General features: G+C 46.4%; 1 protein-coding gene across 2 annotated transcripts in view; it reads left to right on the top strand.

Annotated features, from left to right (window-relative positions):
- Positions 1-21,525, top strand: part of ARL6 (ARF like GTPase 6) — a 65,069-nt gene that overhangs the window by 5,109 nt on the left and 38,435 nt on the right. For both annotated transcript variants that reach the window (XM_073670801.1, XM_073670800.1), the window contains 2 exons: positions 3,823-3,884; positions 11,453-11,521. In XM_073670801.1, the coding sequence (XP_073526902.1) occupies positions 3,823-3,884; positions 11,453-11,521 (131 nt within the window). The remainder of the gene's footprint in view (positions 1-3,822; positions 3,885-11,452; positions 11,522-21,525) is intronic.

Genomic DNA, 21,525 nt, shown 5'->3' with positions numbered 1-21,525 from the left:
CATATTCGGGTCAGGATAGATGCTAGCCAGTCTGTGCATTGCGATCCAATCTCTATCTAATTTATACAGCCATCTGACTGCACTGTTAAGGATAGCCCATCAGTATAAAAGTATTGGACACCCCCTTTCATTTCCCCACAGTGCCACCATAGAGAAATTTAAAGGGTTATTCCCAACACATGTAAAGCGCCATGGAATAAATGGCGCTATAATAATAATTTGCAGTTTTCACCTGGTCTCAGAATATACCCCTTTGTAGATTGGTGAGAGTCCGAGCACTGGGACCTCCACTGCTCCAGAGAACAGGGCTCTGAGGTGCCCTGAAGGAATCACACAGTGTCTAAGCGTGTGTGCCCCCACTGCCTGTACTCTCTACATGTATGTAATACCTGTACTACAATCCACATGTATGTACAGGTGTTACATGCATGTGGATTGTAGTGCAGACCTTACACTGGCTACATTGAAAGTGGTGGCAATCCCTGGTATCTCAGCAGTGGACGGAGTATGCCGTAGATTTCACAATCCATTATGTTCATTTTTCCAGATTGCGTACGCTGGATAAGATTTGTAAATTCTCATATACTGCAATCTGCTGCAGATTTTACCAGCAAATCCAAAATATGTGAATGTGTTATATGCATCCTATGTGAGGGGTATTTGTCGTAGCTGTGGTCCAATCCCAACCAGTCTGATGGGAATACCTCCTAAGTGTACAATACTGCAGCCCTCTCATCATACAGACCTGATTATAACATAGAATTATATATGATGGCAGCAGAAGTAACATATCTCTGCCCATCAGTAGACTTGTATGATTACATCCAGGGAAGCCATGTACCATGTAGCAGTTGTGTAAACCCATTTATTACATCTAAATAACTCTAAATACTTTTAAAAAATGTACTGTAATTACTTTATACACATCCACTTGTTGTCCATTTTATAATTAGATATTTAATTTCTATTTTATTTCAATGTATTTAATTTTCTTTATTTTAGCAAATGTTCACATTTATCTCCGAGGCGTAATCCCATTTTTTACATTTGTCATATCCTCAGATTATGACGTAAATGTAACACCGTTGTGGACCTGCATCTGTCTGTAGAACAGGGTCCTGATGTGGCCGGTGTCAGCGCAGAGGTGGTCGGAAATCTTTCATTTCACCTCTGACTGCGGTGGGCTACATGCCTCGTCCTCCGCAAGGCTGTGGAGTCGGAGTATGTGTCCATTTTGGTGGAGTCGGAGTTGGTATAAAATGGACCTACTACAACCACTAAAATATATCATAAATTGGGTACAGTAGTTCAGTGCAGTTTGTGGGGAATATGTTTTCATAAGAATTTGGGAAAGTTATGAAATGTCCTATACATGTCTGTCCTATTCCTGATCTAAGGGTCTAGACTTTTAGCGGAGATGAATCTGCGCTGCAGTAAATTTATCCCTTAAACATGAGCCATGTATGAGGAGTTGGTGTCATGGAAATTGAGGAGTCGGAGGTTTGGCTTACCGACTCCACAGCCTCCTCCGGATGGATGCCGGTCCTATTGGTAAATCTGCTTCTACTCTACATTTATGGCACATCCTGTGGATAGCTGTACAAGATGGGAATACCCCTTTAATAAAACAGGGTCTTTAATTCTTTTATACCCATCCACCAAGTGCAAGTACCACGTTGCGCTGCTCACTATAGGTTCTGTATAGCCCAGGCAATGACCAGATAAGTCGCCATCCGCATTCACTACAGGACTTGTATATTTATTTATTTATTTTACTCCCTTATATAGCGCCATTAATTCCACAGCACTTTACAGACATTATGGGCACTGTCCCCATTGGGGCTCACAATCTACATTCCCTATCAGTATGTCTTTGGAGTGTGGAAGGAAACCGGAGAACCCGGAGGAAACCCACGCAAACACGGGGAGAACTTACAAACTCCTTGGAGATGTTGTCCTTGGTGGGATTTGAACCAGGACTCCAGCGCTGCAAGGCGGCAGTGCTAACCACTGAGCCATCGTGCCTGACCTATTATTAGGACAGTTGATCAATAATCAGTATCAAATTAGTACAATAATATCCAATTAGTAGGGGTCCGGCACCCCCACCATTCAGCTGTGTATACAGCCAGAACTCTCTAGTGGCCATTCTCAGGTATTGCAGCTCAGCTCTTGTTGAAGTGAATGGAGCTGAACTTCTCAGGTCCTGGACAACCCCTTTAATACCTTGGCAGTTTCCATTTTGGGGACCATAGTAGAATCATCAGCTCTGTGAAACAACTCTAGTGCGTCCACTTTACTATTAATGCCATTTTGCCCAGAGTTTCACTGTAAAGATCCCTTGCAGGATAACATTGGGGGCATCGGAAGCCGAGAAACTTCTCCTAATGCATTAAAGCAATTTAATAGCAGAAATGTCGGCGCGCAAAGTAATGAAATCCGCTTAAAGTTATCAGGGCATAAAAGTAAAGAGGAGTGTGCTGTGCTAATGTCGTCCCCGGCATCTCGGTGCCTGCTGTACGGTGCTGGCATGGCGGTGCGCTGCTGCTGACGAATCCTCCCGAGACCTGTGACATGATACACACTGTTTGCTGGCTTCTCCGTACAAGTAACCTCTGCCCAGCGCCTGTGACGAGACGCAGACATTTCTTGATTGTGTCCTCCCATGGGAGACAGACAGTAAAATCAAGTTTCTCGTTTTACCATTTTAATGCCCTAATTTCCCAGCAGTGTCTCTAATTACTCTGTAAGCAAACGGTAATAAGAGCGAACAAAGGAAAAACAAAGTTGCAGCAATTTAGTGTAGTGAACCCTGGAAGGTGTCTCGTGTACATCCACTTAAAGGGGTATTCTGGGTCTTACTTTCTAATTACAGTTTTCCTCAACTTTCCTAACTCCATTCTTAATCGTCTGGATCGACAGACATCACGTAACCCTTGTTATATTATTTTTCTGCAGTTATGTAGATCATGTGTCATACGTCCAACACTACCTTTCCCAATATACGTAACATCATGTACATGGGCCATCTCTTGCGTGGTTTCTTAACAGCACATTCTTAGTGGGAAGGAGGGGGGGAAGCAGATTATTCATGCACAGCTATCCAACTAACATGTGCGTGACATGTATGGTTCATAGGGGTAACTAGCCAGTGTAAGGAGACTTATAGGCCATGCAATGCTGCACTGGGAAATGAAATATGAGAATTGCCTCTTCAGAGAGGAAGAGAACTTGAACCTTAGTGCCAATCCTTTCAGCAATCCTGAAAGTCAATATCAACCCTTTAAAATGAGCGCATATAGCCAAATCAGATCTCTTGCTTTGCACTGAGGAGGAACATACACCCCGAAACACGTGTCTATAAATAGAGATTCTAGTTTAGCTTTTAGCTTAAAGGTCAATATTGACTTTTAGGATTGTTAATTCCCATAGGTGGCATTAGAGTTCAAGTCCTCTTCCTCTGTAGAGTCAGTTTGCATATGTATGGTTCGTGCAACATTACTCACTGTACCATCACTAGATGTATCGTTGGAGGTGTACTACTTTTTGTTCCAAATCTCTGGGCTGATATGAGCACAGACCACACGTAACTTTGTTGTTGTGATAAATCAGGTTAGAGGAGCTCAGAAAAAGATGGATAAAACAGCTACAAGCTCCGCAGAAGAACAAGCTCACTGATGGCTCCTCATTTTGCTGCCAGCAATGTGCAGGACAACAAAGAACCCCTGAAAGGAAAACGATCTGACATTTTTAATGAAACCCAATTGTAAATTTATTGCACTGACACTTATCTCTGATTTTATGTTTTCTTTTGTTTTTCAGGCTCAGACACAAGATATTGTCCCAACTATTGGTTTCAGCATAGAGAAGTTCAAGACATCCAGGTACTGTTCCAGAAAATACTCTGCGTCCCTATCACCAATGGGATTTCTGAAGGCTGAGTGCTTCTATTTAGACATTTAGTGATGGGTAATTCTTGATATCTCGTGTCAGGTTCTTCCAGACTATGATATGTATAGTGCAGGAAAAGATTAATTATAAAAGATTAATTCTTTTTATGTCATTACATTGGCAGCAATTTGATTTGAACAGCATAAAGCTTTATTTTTCCTATGATGACACTGCAGGAGAATTGGATTCCTACCGCTGGGTTTTCCCATAGTTTATGGTTGGTGGATCTTTTTTGCAAAAAATTAATGTCCAATGCAGGAAACCCCTTTAAAACTATTGCATCATTTGAGACCACGCCTTTTAGATTGGAGCATTGACAGCAAACCAGTTGTGTTTGCCGAGGGAAGCAGCAGTCAGACAGCACGTGACCGCTGCAGCCAATTAGTGGACGCTGATTGGGTGCAGTAGCCACCTGACCTCCTCTGTAGATGACACAAGAGCAGCACCTATGAATGTAAGGGATTTTGTAGGTTACTGTTTGTTTGTAAAATAATAAAAAGTAGTGGCCAACTTCTTTAAAGCAGATCTGTCACCAGATTTCACATTTTCAAACTGCATAGATTAAGTAGACCTTAGACCTGATGAGGCTGGTGTACTGAATGTCTGTAGTTTAGTTGGAGCTGAACTAAATAATAGAATAAAATTCTCCAAATAATATCAGACAGGAAACCTTTTAAAGTGTTACCTCCATGTTTGTGCGTGCTCCTTCTGCTTCTCTCACCGGGCGGTGCCACAACTATGTTGCGAGTGATGCCGGTGCAGCAGTTTGGTTTGATTTCTGGGGGTTGTAGTGCCATCCAGCCAGGGGGCTTGGGGGGTTAACTCCTGAACTTGGTGATCTAATTAACTTCCTGTGAGCATTGGGCTGGAATCACACTATTTAAACCCATAGTTTCCTGTCTTTTGTTGACAGTTATAGGTTTTCTTACTCTGGTTGTCTCCTGTCTCCCTGTTACGCCCTGGTTGTCTCCTGTCTCCCTGTTACGCCCTGGTTGTCTCCTGTCTCCCTGTTACGCCCTGGTTGTCTCCTGTCTCCCTGTTACGCCCTGGTTGTCTCCGGTCTCCCTGTTACGCCCTGGTTGTCTCCTGTCTCCCTGTTACGCCCGGGTTGTCTCCTGTCTCCCTGTTGCGCCCGGGTTGTCTCCTGTCTCCCTGTTGCGCCCGGGTTGTCTCCTGTCTCCCTGTTGCGCCCGGGTTGTCTCCTGTCTCCCTGTTGCGCCCGGGTTGTCTCCTGTCTCCCTGTTGCGCCCGGGTTGTCTCCTGTCTCCCTGTTGCGCCCGGGTTGTCTCCTGTCTCCCTGTTGCGCCCGGGTTGTCTCCTGTCTCCCTGTTGCGCCCGGGTTGTCTCCTGTCTCCCTGTTGCGCCCGGGTTGTCTCCTGTCTCCCTGTTGCGCCCGGGTTGTCTCCTGTCTCCCTGTTGCGCCCGGGTTGTCTCCTGTCTCCCTGTTGCGCCCGGGTTGTCTCCTGTCTCCCTGTTGCGCCCGGGTTGTCTCCTGTCTCCCTGTTGCGCCCGGGTTGTCTCCTGTCTCCCTGTTGCGCCCGGGTTGTCTCCTGTCTCCCTGTTGCGCCCGGGTTGTCTCCTGTCTCCCTGTTGCGCCCGGGTTGTCTCCTGTCTCCCTGTTGCGCCCGGGTTGTCTCCTGTCTCCCTGTTGCGCCCGGGTTGTCTCCTGTCTCCCTGTTGCGCCCGGGTTGTCTCCTGTCTCCCTGTTGCGCCCGGGTTGTCTCCTGTCTCCCTGTTGCGCCCGGGTTGTCTCCTGTCTCCCTGTTGCGCCCGGGTTGTCTCCTGTCTCCCTGTTGCGCCCGGGTTGTCTCCTGTCTCCCTGTTGCGCCCGGGTTGTCTCCTGTCTCCCTGTTGCGCCCGGGTTGTCTCCTGTCTCCCTGTTGCGCCCGGGTTGTCTCCTGTCTCCCTGTTGCGCCCGGGTTGTCTCCTGTCTCCCTGTTGCGCCCGGGTTGTCTCCTGTCTCCCTGTTGCGCCCGGGTTGTCTCCTGTCTCCCTGTTGCGCCCGGGTTGTCTCCTGTCTCCCTGTTGCGCCCGGGTTGTCTCCTGTCTCCCTGTTGCGCCCGGGTTGTCTCCTGTCTCCCTGTTGCGCCCGGGTTGTCTCCTGTCTCCCTGTTGCGCCCGGGTTGTCTCCTGTCTCCCTGTTGCGCCCGGGTTGTCTCCTGTCTCCCTGTTGCGCCCGGGTTGTCTCCTGTCTCCCTGTTGCGCCCGGGTTGTCTCCTGTCTCCCTGTTGCGCCCGGGTTGTCTCCTGTCTCCCTGTTGCGCCCGGGTTGTCTCCTGTCTCCCTGTTGCGCCCGGGTTGTCTCCTGTCTCCCTGTTGCGCCCGGGTTGTCTCCTGTCTCCCTGTTGCGCCCGGGTTGTCTCCTGTCTCCCTGTTGCGCCCGGGTTGTCTCCTGTCTCCCTGTTGCGCCCGGGTTGTCTCCTGTCTCCCTGTTGCGCCCGGGTTGTCTCCTGTCTCCCTGTTGCGCCCGGGTTGTCTCCTGTCTCCCTGTTGCGCCCGGGTTGTCTCCTGTCTCCCTGTTGCGCCCGGGTTGTCTCCTGTCTCCCTGTTGCGCCCGGGTTGTCTCCTGTCTCCCTGTTGCGCCCGGGTTGTCTCCTGTCTCCCTGTTGCGCCCGGGTTGTCTCCTGTCTCCCTGTTGCGCCCGGGTTGTCTCCTGTCTCCCTGTTGCGCCCGGGTTGTCTCCTGTCTCCCTGTTGCGCCCGGGTTGTCTCCTGTCTCCCTGTTGCGCCCGGGTTGTCTCCTGTCTCCCTGTTGCGCCCGGGTTGTCTCCTGTCTCCCTGTTGCGCCCGGGTTGTCTCCTGTCTCCCTGTTGCGCCCGGGTTGTCTCCTGTCTCCCTGTTGCGCCCGGGTTGTCTCCTGTCTCCCTGTTGCGCCCGGGTTGTCTCCTGTCTCCCTGTTGCGCCCGGGTTGTCTCCTGTCTCCCTGTTGCCCCCGGGTTGTCTCCTGTCTCCCTGTTGCGCCCGGGTTGTCTCCTGTCTCCCTGTTGCCCCCGGGTTGTCTCCTGTCTCCCTGTTGCCCCCGGGTTGTCTCCTGTCTCCCTGTTGCCCCCGGGTTGTCTCCTGTCTCCCTGTTTTGCCCGGGTTCACTCCCGTCTCCCTGCCATTGCCCAGCTATTTGGTTCTTGTTCCTGACCTCAGTCCGTGTTCTGACTATTCTGCTGCCTGATGATTCTGTTCCAGTTCCTGTTCTGGTATTGACTTCGCTTTCTGACCATCCTCTGACAGCCTGCTTTACCTGCCAGCAGCCACTCCACAGACCCTACCCAGGGGCCCCTGTGTAAGTCCAGATCACTGTATAAGGTCATGGCTCCACTATCAGTATTTGGTCAGTATTCGGTCAGTATTTTTTCTCAGGAGTGGGAGCCAAAACCAGGTGGGGGGCAATTAGAGAAAAGGTATAATAGAAACAAGTCACCAATTCTGCATTTATCACCCACTCCTGGTTTTGGCTCCCATTCCTGAGAAAAAATACTGACCAAATACTGATAGTGGAGCCATGGCCTAAGGGTTAAAGAGTGAAGGCCTGAGCATCCCATAGGATCTGCTAGACAGAGTGGTTTGCACAAATCCTACCTATTAAGAGGTGGCAGGTTACCGCACATTTTCACTAAAAGAAAGCCGCTCTGACTTCAATTTTCCCCAAAAAAAAGCCCACCAGCCTCATTACTACGAAGACCTTATTACTATTATATGCAGTTTGTATTGTGAAATCTAGCGACTGATCTAATTTGAAAAATAATATGAAGGTTCAAACAGATTCCTGCCTTTCATGTGTTAATGATAGGCCCTAGATTGAAGCTTTGTTCTTTTCTCTATGGTTACATGGACACTTGGTTCCTCTGACTTCAAGGTTAAAATTTTAGAGTTACTGATGGTTGTAAAATAAATAAATAAAAGCCAAAATTGCTGTGTGACCATCACTAGACAATCCCTTATTAATGAGTCTAGAGAGGAGAAAAAAAATAGAATGAATTGATTCTTGCCTTCAGTGTTCATATAGCAGAAATTTTAGCTCCTGCCCTAAAAATCCCTTTAATTCTTCCTGTAGATTTCAATGCGAGTTGCATTCTGTGCAGTGATAAGTGCGACGCGCAGAAACTCCACAGCGTTTCCACAACGGTCGTAACGAATAGTTCACGCTCCAGTAGACGTGTCTGCCCCCAAATGTGTAACAGTAACAACGGGAGGTGCAGGTGGGACAGTGGGTGGTCCTTGTGCCCAGTAACTACAGGAAGCCTCTGCAGGAAAGACCACTGGAGGCTCGGTTGCCAAATGGGTTACTGGAAATAACCTTCAGTTGGATTGTACACTGAAAAGTTATGGGTACATTGAGTTCTATTTAAAATATATACAGTTGTGCTCAAAAGTTTACATACCCCGGCAGAATTTTTCCTTTCTTGGTCTTGTTTCAGAGAATATGAATGATAATAGGCTGAACTGGATGGAATAGGCTGAACTGGATGGACGCTTGTCTTTTTACGGCCTTATAAACTATGTATAAACTAAACTATGTAACAAAAAAAAACTTTTCTCCACTCATGGTTATTGGTTGGGTGAAGCCATTTATTGTCAAACTACTGTGTTTCCTCTTTTTAAATGTTAATGACAACCAAAAACATCCAAATGACCCTGATCAAAAGTTCACATACCCCAGTTCTTAATACCGTGTATTGCCCCCTCTAACATCAATGACAGCTTGAAGTCTTTTGTGGTAGTTGTGGATGAGGTTCTTTATTTTCTCAGATGGTAAAGCTGCCCATTCTTCTTGGCAAAAAGCCTCCAGTTCCAGTAAATTCCTGGGCTGTCTAGCATGAACTGCGCGCTTGAGATCTCCCCAGAGTGGCTCAATGATATTGAGGTCAGGAGACTGAGATGGCCACTCCAGAACCTTCACTTTGTTCTGCTGTAGCCAATGACAGGTCGACTTGGCCTTGTCTACCACAAAAGACTCCAAGCTGTCATTGATGTTAGAGGGGGCAATACACGGTATTAAGAACTGGGGTATGTGAACTTTTGATCAGGGTCATTTGGATGTTTTTGGTTGTCATTAAGATTTAAAAAGAGAAAACACAGTAGTTATAAATGGCTTCACCCAACCAATAACCATGAGTGGAGAAAAGGTTTTTTTTGTTATCATTCATATTCTCTGAAACAAGGCCAAGAAAGGAAAAGTTCTGCCGGGGTATGTAAACTTTTGAACATAACTGTGTATCTATCTATCTATCTATCTATCCAAAAATAACTTTTCAGTGTACAATCCAATGACTAAAGAGTTCTTTTATTTTGACTCAGTAAAAGCACCATATATATGATCCTCTGGAGTGCTGCCTTCATTCTTTTTTGGATTTATTCAAGGCTTTTGGTGTTACCTGTCAGGCTTTGCACCCATTTTCAAGTAATTTTGCTATATTGCTAGTGCTCCACCTTTTATTTCTTTTTCTATATATGTGTATGTATGTACAGTACAGACCAAAAGTTTGGACACACCTTCTCATTTTTAAGATTTTTCTGTATTTTCATGACTATGAAAATTGTACATTCACACTGAAGGCATCAAAACTATGAATTAACACATGTGGAATTATACACTTAACAACAAGTGTGAAACAACTGAAAATATGTCTTATATTCTAGGTTCTTCAAAGTAGCCACCTTTTGCTTTGATGACTGCTTTGCACACTCTTGGCATTCTCTTGATGAGCTTCAAGAGGTAGTCACCGGAAATGGTCTTCCAACAATCTTGAAGGAGTTCCTAGAGATGCTTAGCACTTGTTGGCCCTTTTGCCTTCACTCTGAGGTCCAGCTCACCCCAAACCATCTCGATTGGGTTCAGGTCTGGTGACTGTGGAGGCCAGGTCATATGGCGTAGCACCCCATCACTCTCCCTCTTGGTCAAATAGCCCTTACACAGCCTGGAGGTGTGTTTGGGGTCATTGTCCTGTTGAAAAATAAATGAGGGTCCAACTAAACGCAAACCGGATGGAATAGCATGCCGCTGCAAGATGCTGTGGTAGCCATGCTGGTTCAGTATGCCTTCAATTTTGAATAAATCCCCAACAGTGTCACCAGCAAAGCACCCCCACACCATCACACCTCCTCCTCCATGCTTCACGGTGGGAACCAGGTGGGAACACGGTGGTTGGAACCAAAGATCAGACCAAAGCACAGATTTCCACTGGCCTAATGTCCATTCCTTGTGTTCTTTAGCCCAAACAAGCCTCTTCTGCTTGTTGCCTGTACTTAGCAGTAGTTTCCTAGCAGCTATTTTACCATGAAGGCCTGCTGCACAAAGTCTCCTCTTAACAGTTGTTGTAGAGATGTGTCTGCTGCTAGAACTCTGTGGCATTGACCTGGTCTCTAATGTGAGCTGCTGGTAACCTGCGATTTCTGAGGCTGGTGACTCGGATAAACTTATCCTCAGAAGCAGAGGTGACTCTTGGTCTTCCTTTCCTGGGGCTGTCCTCATGTGAGCCAGTTTCTTTGTAGCGCTTGATGGTTTTTGCAACAGCACTTGGGGACACTTTCAAAGTTTTCCCAATTTTTTGGACTGACTGACCTTCATTTCTTAAAGTAATGATGGCCACTCGTTTTTCTTTACTTAGCTGCTTTTTTCTTGCCATAATACAAATTCTAACAGTCTATTCAGTAGGACTATCAGCTGTGTATCCACCTGACTTCTGCACAACACAACTGATGGTCCCAACCCCATTTATAAGGCAAGAAATCCCACTTATTAAACCTGACAGGGCACACCTGTGAAGTGAAAACCATTTCCGGTGACTACCTCTTGAAGCTCATCAAGAGAATGCCAAGAGTGTGCAAAGCAGTCATCAAAGCAAAAAGTGGCTACTTTGAAGAACCTAGAATATAAGACATATTTTCAGTTGTTTCACACTTTTTTGTTAAGTATATAATTCCACATGTGTTAATTCATAGTTTTGATGCCTTCAGTGTGAATGTACAATTTTCATAGTCATGAAAATACAGAAAAATCTTTAAATGAGAAGGTGTGTCCAAACTTTTGGTCTGTACTGTATGTCTGTATGTCTGTATGTATGTATGTTCAAGTTTAATAATGCAGGTGATCAGAGAGCAACAATCACACATGTGCAAAAGGAAATCCCCACACGTAGCAGACCCTTCCCACTCCTGTACATTGATGGGCTGCTGATGTTCCCCTGCAGCACGTTCATGATGTACAGCAATCGGTGGTCTGGTTTGTATATTATACATGCATGCAAGTATTTACGACCTCCCATGTAACTATATACATGTCACCGCAGGGAATGAGCCGCAGTGCAGGTGTCGGCCCCCCCATGCCCGGCTCTTCCAGCTGATAACATAAATCAGTGAGCTGGTTGTGGGATGACAATAATGTATAATGCTGTAATGTTATATACTGTGCGTATGACCATGGATGTAGTGTCATACTGATGACCAGTGAATACTATGCTATAATATACCGTATATGTTATACTAACTCTCTGCTATCTTTTTCTCTAGCTTGTCATTCACAGTTTTTGACATGTCTGGACAAGGGCGGTACAGGAATCTCTGGGAACACTATTACAAGTAAGTGATCTTTAGCATTGCTTTGAAAATAAAAATAATGTATACATTGTAAGTTGCCATTGTGGGGGTGATGGTCTGAAAGGGAACCTCTCACATGAAGAAACGCTATTTACCTACAGATATAGGGGGTAATCTGCAGGTAAGGAGTGTTTATACCCTGTGCAGCTGGTTTGCTGGAGTTATGGTTCCAAGGAGAAAATTAAGTTTATGTTCTCCCTGCAGCCGCTCGCTCACAGTAATCAGGATGGTGCAGGGAGCGATTACGGTCACCGCTCATTATAAAGTGGTGCTGTAATCATTCCCCAGTAATGCAGAAAACCACTTGCCAAGTATATTAGAAAGGCGTGTATGAGGCTGCGTGCCCACTGTGCGTTTTTCAAGCGGTTTTGCCGTGGAATTTCTGCAGCGAAAACGCTTAAAAAACCGCTTGGTAATACGTGCCCCATGGTCCCCAATGATAATCTGCATGTGCTGTGAACATGCGCAGAAATTTCCGCTGCGGATTATCATTGCGGAAAAATATGCAGCATGTCCATTAATTTTGTGGACATGCAGCTTAATTGCCGCCATTGACTTGCATTAAATCGCTTAATATCTGCATGACTACATGTATACATGCAGATATTAAGCGATTCATTGTGCGGATGGTACGCGAGTCTGGAGAAGAGGAGACTCTCATCCAGACCCGGGTACCATGGTACGTGTTAAAAAAAAAGAATTTAAAATAAAGATTATACTTACCTTCCGATGGCCCCCAGTCTCCTCAGTGATGCGTCCGGTATGTTGGGCGGCTCGCGATGGTCTAAAAGGACCTTCCATGACGTAATTTAGTCATGTGACAGGTCACGCGACCGCTGACATCGGCGGTCGCTTGACCTGTCACATGACTAAATTACGTCATGGAAGGTCCTTTTAGACCATCGTGAGCCGTACAGGAGACCGGTTGCATGGATTTATATAGTGTGACCAAGTTGTCAAGCACTTTCCAAGTGATGCTAAAATCGCTTGGAAAAGCGCTTGATAACCCGCATGCGGAAATGCATGTGAAGACCGCTTGACAAACGCTTTTACGTGGCAGGAAAAACACATGTAAATCCACATGCGTTTTTACTGCCAGGGAGAAGCGGAAAAAATATGCATCATTTCTGCATCGTGGGCACATAGCCTCAAACACATAATACAGGTAGTGCAAGCTAGGAAATAAATGTGCCTTAGGCTGGGTGCCCACGTAGCGTTTTTCAAGCGTTTATGCTGTGGAAATTCCGCAGCATAAACGCTTGTGAAACGCTAGGTAATCCGCCCCCCATGGTCCCCAAGGGGATTCCGCATGTTCTATGCACATGCTGCGGATTTCTCCGCAGCGTTTATGCTGCGTACAAAAATCCGCAGCATGTCATTTAATTTTGCGGAAGCGCAGCGGAACTCCCACCATTGACTTGCATTGAGACGCATAGAAACCGCGACTGTACATTTGTACAAGCGGCTTCTATGCGTCTCTATGTGCGGATGGTACCCAGTTCTGGAGGAGAGGAGACTCTCATCCAGACCTGGGTACCATTGTACCTGTAAAAAAAGAATAAAATAACAAATAGTTATATTCACCTGTCCGGCGGCTTCTCTCTGAATGCCGGCATCGCTTGAGGACCTGCGGTGACGTCACAGTCATGTGACCGCAGGCCCTTCACCGCTCTGTCTCGTGATATGCTGGCAGCCGGGAACCAGCCAGGAAGCAGCGCTGCAGCCACGCCGGGGCCTCGGGGGTGAGTATAGCTTTATTTGTTTTAATTTTTACGGTCACACTGTATAAATCCATGCTGTTTGCATGGATTTATACAGTGTGACCTAGTTGTCAAGCACTTTCCAAGTGATGCTATCGCCTGGAAAGCGCTTGTCAATCTGCATGCGGAAACGCATGTGAACCCGCATGTGGATCCGCATGTATTCTGCAGGAAAAACGCATGCACAATCTGCATGCGTTTTTTTCTGCCAGGGAGATGCAGAAATGCTGCAGAAATTTTCTGCTTCATTTCTGCATCGTGGGCACATAGCCTTAGGCTATGTGCACACAGAATCTTTTAGGCTGCGTGCCCACAATGCGTTTTTCATACGTTTCCACTGCGGAATTTCCGCAGCGGAAACGCAACAAAAACGCATTGGAATCCGCACCCCATGGTCCCCAATGGCATTCCGCAATGTCAATGCACATGCTGCGGATTTTTCCGCAGCGTTTCTGCAACGCTCATAAATCTGCAGCATGTTCATTAATTTTGCGGAAGTGCAGCGTAATCGCCGCCATTGACTTGCATTGAGACGCATAGAATCCGTGTCTGTACATTTGTACACGCGGATTTTATGCGTTTCAATGTGCAGATGGTACCCAGTTCTGGAGGAGAGAAGACTCTCATCCAGACCTGGGTACCATTGTACCTGTGAAAAAAAGAATAAAATAATAAATAAAGTTTATATTCACCTGTCCGGCGGCTTCTCTTTGCTTTCCGGCAGCGCTTATCTTCCAGGACCTGAGATGACGTCGCGGTCATGTGACCGCAGGCTGTCTCGCGAGAGCCCGGCAACTAGGAAGAAGCCAGGACGAGCGCGACAGCACACGCTGCGGGGCATCAGAGGTAAGTATAGGTTTATTTTTTTATTTTTACGGTCACACTATATAAATCCATGGTGGTTGCATGGATTAATATAGTGTGACCTAGTTGTCAAGCACTTTCCAAGTGATGCTAAAATCGCCTGGAAAGTGCTTTTCAGTCCACATGCGGAAACGCATGCGTTAACGCATGTGAATCCGCATGTATTCTGCAGGAAAAACGCATGTACAATCTGCATGCTTTTTTTCTGGCAAGGGAGATGCAGAAACGCTGCAGAAATTTTCTGCTTCTTGGGCACATAGCCTTAGATGCCTTTTTTTCCCATGCTAAGCCGCTTTAGGAGAACACTGGCAGTCGTTTTCCTGAGGCAACTTCACTGGTGTATCTTACTCTAGACTGTTAAAGGGAATCTGCCACCAGGTTTTTGCCATTTAGGCTTAGTGCCCACAATGCAGAAATGAAGCTGAAATTTTCCTGAGCATTTCTGCATCTTCTTGGCAGAAAACCGCATGCGTTTTTGATGCGTTTTTTCCAATTCATTGTATAGGCAAATCTGCATGCTGAAACACACAAGAATTGGTCATGTCAGGATTATTTCTGCGAGTAAAATCCGCGCAAAAAAATCCTGACCATGTGCACAGAACTTGCAGAATGTCATAGGAAGTCATGGGATAAGGTATGCAATGCGTTTCTGCGCTGCAAATCTGCGCCAAAAACGCATCGTGGGCACACAGCCTTAATCTGACAGCATAATGTAGAAACAGAGACACTGATTCCAGCAATGTGTAATTTACTGGGCTTCTTTCTGTAATTTTGATAATCTCCTGCTGATAAAACAGTGATTTTACCACTAGAGGACTAGTAAACCTGCTGCCATATAGTCGTCTATATTCAAGAGCTCTGTATATCCCTGCCCCCATCACTGATTGGCAGCTTTCTGCCCATGTGTAGAGAAAGCTGCCAATCAGTGGTGTGGGCGGGATTATACAGAGCTCAGCAGTCAAAGAACTGCTAGATGTGAAGCAGACAAAACCGGGATTTTAGCAAAATGACAGCAAGTAGCCCAGTAAGTGACACATCACTGGAATCAGGGGCTCTGTTCCTACATTAAACTGTTCTCAGATGTGGTAGAAAAAAACCTGGTGACAGATTCCCTTTAAGTATAGAGAGCAGGAATTTCCCCAAAGCATGCCACTTCTTTTAACCGCTTGAGGGTAACATGCACAGCAATGTCAAAACGATATTACTGTACATTATATTCATTTTATAGGGCGCCTTTGCGGCGCTTTTTCAGGCGGATTTCAGGCGGAATCTTCCTCAAAAAGCCGTCGTGTGCACATAAACCAAATAAAGCTATCTTCCCCTGAGATTTTTTTCTTAGCTCTTTGCATTTTCAGCAATGAAGGAATAAACACTAGGGATTATGTGCTTTAAAAATGCATCATAGAGTTGGTGAAAAATCGATTCACTGGACCCAGTTCAGTAGCTAGGTCAATAATCTGTGGCCATCAGATGAAACACCCGAGAACCCCCTCATAACACCTGACATCCATGGCTTTACTTGTATTGGCCGAACACATTTAATAAAAAGAAAAACCGCGGATGTCATGAGTTGGGAGGAGCTGCGGATGTCATGAGTTGGGAGGAGCCGCGGATGGCAGGCGTTGGGAGGAGCCGCGGATGGCAGGCGTTCGGTTGGGAGGAGCCGCGGAATGGCGGGCGTTAGGAGGAGCCTCGGAATGTCTGGCGTTGGGAGGAGCTGCGAATGGCAGGCATCAGGAGAAGGCGCGGAATGGCGGGCGGCGGGAGGAGGCGCGGAATGGCGGGCGTCGGGAGCAGCCGCGGAATGGCGGGCGTCGGGAGGGGCCGCGGAATGGCGGGCGTCGGGAGGGGGCGCAGAATGGCGGGCGTCGGGAGGAGGCGCGGAATGGCGGGCGTCGGGAGGAGGCGCGGAATGGCGGGAGTCGGGAGGAGCCGCGGATGTCATGGGTTGGGAGGAGCCGCGGAGTGGCGGGCGTTGGGAGGAGCCGCGAATGGCAGGCATCAGGAGAAGGCGCGGAATGGCGGGCGTCGGGAGGAGGCGCGGAATGGCGGGCGTCGGGAGGAGGCGCGGAATGGCGGGCGTTGGGAGGGGCCGCGGAATGGCGGGCGTCGGGAGGGGCCGCGGAATGGCGGGCGTCGGGAGCGGCCGCGGAATGGCGGGAGGAGGCGCGGAATGGCGGGAGGAGGCGCGGAATGGCGGGCGTCGGGAGCAGCCGCGGAATGGCGGGCGTCGGGAGGGGCCGCGGAATGGCGGGCGTCGGGAGGGGCCGCGGAATGGCGGGCGTCGGGAGGGGCCGCGGAATGGCTGGCGTCGGGAGGGGCCGCGGAATGGCGGGCGTCGGGAGGGGCCGCGGAATGGCGGGCGTCGGGAGGGGCCGCGGAATGGCGGGCGTCGAGAGTAGGCGCGGAATGGCGGGCGTCGAGAGTAGGCGCGGAATGGCGGGCGTCGGGAGGAGGCACGGAATGGCGGGAGTCGGGAGGGGCCGCGGAATGGCGGGCGTCGGGAGGAGGCGTGGAATGGCGGGAGTCGGGAGGAGGCGCGGAATGGCGGTAGTCGGGAGGCAGCTCTCAGGATCTCCGACTGATGGCCACAGATGACTGACCTGGCCACCAGACCGGCTCCTGCGAGTCCTCCACACAAACTCTAATCCTAGTCCAAAAAGCATTCTCTTATTATTTATAGCTAAAATCCATTCTTCTATAGAGTCTTCAGTCAGTGTTACTTTTTATTATTTTCATGAAAGCTTTTATTACCAGTCCAGTCTTGTCCAGATCTAGTTGTACTTTCTTTTCTTTCTGCTGTGAAGCCTTCGATGCCCAGACGAGTGCTAGAATGTCTCACATCACCATCACTATCTACATAAGTGTCAAAATCCAATACATCCCAGTGTACGAAAGTGATTTACATCTATCACATCTATCACCGAAGGCTTGAAAAGGCCGAGCTTCTCCACCGCGGTATTTCTGTGACAAGAACTGTCTCTAAAATCATAAAAACGTCTCCCCAGATGTAACGGATCTGAAGGTTAAAATATTTCCTCTGCTTTACTGGACTTTAATCATAAATGTCACAGGAAGAAACAATAGTTAAAGTAAACTATGGAAAACATACAGACCTCAGTCTGGTTCCTTTGTGAAGGCATTTGCCAGCTCTGCCCATTTATTAGCATATTAGTGGGAAGGTATAGAGGTGGTCTGATGCTACAGATGTATTTAGGGGGCTTGTCTCACGATGGACATTTATCACCAATCCATAAGAAGGTCCAGTGCAGAATCTGTGACCGCACACAGCTGGGATTACGAGAAAATCTGCTTTATTCCAAAATGGATCATTTTGGCTACCAATAAGCCATTGTAATGCTGGATAAAAGCTTATTGATAGCCAAAACATCACAGCAATAGTCATTGACATACAGGTGCATCTCACTAAATTAGAATATCATGAAAAAGTTAATTTATTTCAGTTCTTCAATACAAAAAGTGAAACTCATATATTATATAGAGTCATTACAAACAGAGTGATCTATTTCGTGTTTATTTCTGTTAATGTTGATGATTATGGCTTACAGCCAATGAAGACACAAAAGTCATTATCTCAGTAAATTAGAATACTTTATAACACCAGCTTGAAAAATGTTTTTAAAATCTGAAATGTTGGCCTACTGAAAAGTATGTTCAGTAAATGCACTCAATACTTGGTCGGGCTCCTTTTGCATCAATTACTGCATCAATGCGGCGTGGCATGGAGGCGATCAGCCTGTGGCACTGCTGAGCTGTTATGGAAGCCCAGGTGGCTTTGATAGCAGCCTTCAGCTCGTCTGCATTGTTGGGTCTGGTGTCTCTCATCTTCCTCTTGACAATACCCCATAGATTCTCTATAATAGATTCTCTATGGGGTTATGGTCAGGCGAGGTTTCTGGCCAATCAAGCTCCGTGATACTGTTGTGTGTAAACCAGGTATTGGTACTTTTGGCAGTGTGGACAGGGGCCAAGTCCTGCTGGAGAATGACATTTCCATCTCTAAAAAGCTTGTCGGCAGAGGGAAGCATGAAGTGTTCTAAAATTTCCTGGTAGACGGCTGCGCTGACTTTGGTCTTGATAAAACACAGTGGACCTACACCAGCAGATGACATGGCTCCCCAAACCATCACTGATTGCGGAAATTTCACACTAGACCTCAAGCAGTTTGGATTGTGGCCTCTCCACTCTTCCTCCAGACTCCGAGACCTTAATTTCCAAACAAAAATTGGAACTCTGGGACCCCGTGGAGTGTGTCAATGACTGCCTTCTGGACATATGTCAAGTCAGCAGTCTTCCCCATGATTGTGGAGCCTACTGAAACAGACTAAGGGACCTTATTAAATGCTTAGGAAGCCTTTGCAGGTGTTTTTTGTTAATTATTTTAATTTACTGAGATAATGACTTTTGTGTTTTCATTGGCTGTAAGCCATAATTATCAGCACTAACAGAAATAAACACTTGAAATAGATCACTCTGTTTGTAATGACTCTATATAATATATGAGTTTCACTTTTTGTATTGAAGAACTGAAATAAATTAACTTTTTGATGATATTCTAATTTAGTGAGATGCACCTGTAACTACTGTAAAGGTTTTATAGGAATTCTGAAGGGTAAACTTATAGTAGCACTCCAGTGATTTTTCTTTTTTAATGACTCATGCAATTAGCAGACCGATATATATGATTCTACCTATATGAGCTTATTTAGTTATTTTCATAGTATACTTCACAGTTGGGTCATGTGATCTCATGGTGACCCCCTGGAAATGACATGGCTTATGTTCTCGAAGAAGGTCACCAGAATTTTCTCAGTGATGATATTACATGGATTTTGTCCCTTCCTGTGGAGAACTTTAGTGGCAAAGTGTTATCACAGTTACTGATGATGACTACACAGCTCCTGTTTTAATGCAGGTGATCGCAGTTCAGCCGCCTGATTATACACGTTTATTAGCTTACTAGAGAGCAGGATAATCACACTGTCCCCACAGGAGGCACAAATGGTGCTGGTTCTATCTGTCTGTGATATTGTGCTGATGAATCCTAGCAGGGCATAGAGGAATGACAGCTAGGAGTCAAGATCGAGGCTGAAGAGGAGAAAAAGGAAGCTGAACTGCACGGATGCCAGTACATCATGTGCAAAAGAAGTGCAGTGTGATAGACAACCAGGTGAAGGTGCAGAAATGGAAAAAAATTGGCTCATCTGCTTCTTTTTTCTTTATTTCACCCATGTAGTGATATCACTAATGCATGTTCCTGCCCCTAATAAAATACTTTACAGTTGACATCTTCTGCTCTTCCCGGCGCCGCCACGGTTCGTTTATTCCATTTTGTGACCACAGCTACTGCCTGACCTGAAATCAGAGGTAACGGTCACAAGCTCTCAGGGTAAGTCAATGGCAGCTTCGTTCTGGCTCTCATAGACTTACACTGAGTTGCGACTTCAGATCGCCCAGCAATCACTGGAGCGAACCTGCAGAAGACCGTCCGGAGCGACTCCGAGAACAGGAGAAGACGGCGACAGGTAAGTATAATACTAGGGGCAGGGAACAGACATTAGTGATACCATTATAGCAGTGAAATAAAAAAAAAAACAGCAGAGTGATGCTTTACGGTGCGTTCACATAGTCCCATGTAAACATGCCTCCGAATAAATAAAACTGGTAATTTGGATTTTTTATGAAGCCATAAAATCATTGCTGTCAGCAGCCCATCTCCTCTATGGGGATAGAACAATCCAGTTAACAAACGAGGGCCGACAGACTTGTATATAGTGGATTAGCGCTGGTTTATGGCCAGAAATCTGCCCCTGTAAGTGCTCCTTTAGATTACAGTAACAGTCTACTGGGCGCCCTCTGTTTGCTGGAAGTTTAGTAAATACAACCCCCTAAAGATTAGAAAGATTAGCACGGACCCATTTGACTCATAAGAATAAGAGGTTAAAGAGCTTGTCTTATGTTCGTAAATGGTTAAGATTGCAGAAAGCTTGTAGTAACAAACAGCTTCACAATTTGCCTCTTATTAAAAATCCTCTCTGTTCCGTTCACATCTTAGTTTTACAGCTCGTTGCCTAGGTTACCGGCCACCTCTGCAGTCTGGGAGTGGCCACTTTCCTAGACAAGAAGCAGGCACTTGCCGGTTGTCCTGTATGCTGCTTGCAGGCGCTGCTCTTAGGCTGAACTGGATGTTTCGCTGGATCTTCCCAGCTGCAGAGACCTTTTTTTTGTCCGCATCATTGGAGAGCGCAGAGTTCAGGCCACCGGTGGCACCGTAACTGTCAGTCTTCAAGAGCAAACGCTTTAATCAATAGCAGCTTGTTGACAGTTTCCCTTTCCACCAGTGTTAAAGAGACATTTCCATCTTAGTAATTGGTGGCATATCACTAGTGGCTCTCTTAGCTCACACTTGTTCCCACTTGTCTTTTTCTGTTTGGAAGTGCCGGTCAGTTTTTTGATATTGCAGACCACTTTTTGGGACCCTACCGATCCTGTAGCACTTCTAGCCACCTGTTTTTGTAGGTGACTGTAGCTGACCCTCCTCACATTGATAGAGTAGTGGGTGACCGGGAACACCCAGCGCAGAGGAAACCGTCTGTGGAAGGGACACAGCGATCCAACTTATTTATACTCTAGATTTGTAGTGGACCCAGAGACCGGATTCCCCTGTGATCAATAACTTTTTGCATTTCTTATTGATGTACTTTGTTCAGGATAAATGAGTACACCCCCTTTTAAGATTTTAATCAATATCTCACTGAACACAAGAACCATTTCCAAAATTTTGACAACTGAATTTAATAGAACCTTTTTTTAACCCATGATGTGAAAGTAAGGTTAGTAATATAACTTTCATTACAAAATTTTCAGCTTTACTCAAATTAGTTGATGGAAAAATGAATACACACTTCATCAAAAACTACTACATCTAGTATTTTTTATGACCGCCATGATTTTTAAGGACAGCACCAAGTCTTCTTGGCATGGAATGAACAAGTTGTTGACATATTGCAGCATCTACTTTTTTCCATTCTTTTAGAAGGACCTCTTTTAGAGTCTGGATGGAGAGTGATGCTGAATTCCCCATAGGTGGTTTTCTGGGTTCAGTTCAGGAGACACTTGGCCACTGAATCACTTTCACCCTGTTCTTCTTCAGAAAGATGTGTATTTTGGAAGATTGTTGTGATGGATGAGTGCTCCTCTATCAAGGGCATGGAGTGATAGTAGCATCTTCTCTTTTAATATAGAGCAGAGCATCTCTGAACTCATGATACCATCAATGAAATGTAGCTCCCCGACACCAGCAGCACTCAGCAGTCCCACATAAGGACACTTAAACCACCA

The sequence above is a fragment of the Phyllobates terribilis genome, unplaced genomic scaffold (genome assembly GCF_046119375.1).
Source record: "Phyllobates terribilis strain yellow unplaced genomic scaffold, ASM4611937v1 Scaffold_2__4_contigs__length_985480577, whole genome shotgun sequence".
NCBI classification, from domain to species: domain Eukaryota; kingdom Metazoa; phylum Chordata; class Amphibia; order Anura; family Dendrobatidae; genus Phyllobates; species Phyllobates terribilis.
Note: the sequence above shows the minus strand (reverse complement) of the source record. Positions and strands in the feature narration are given on the sequence as shown.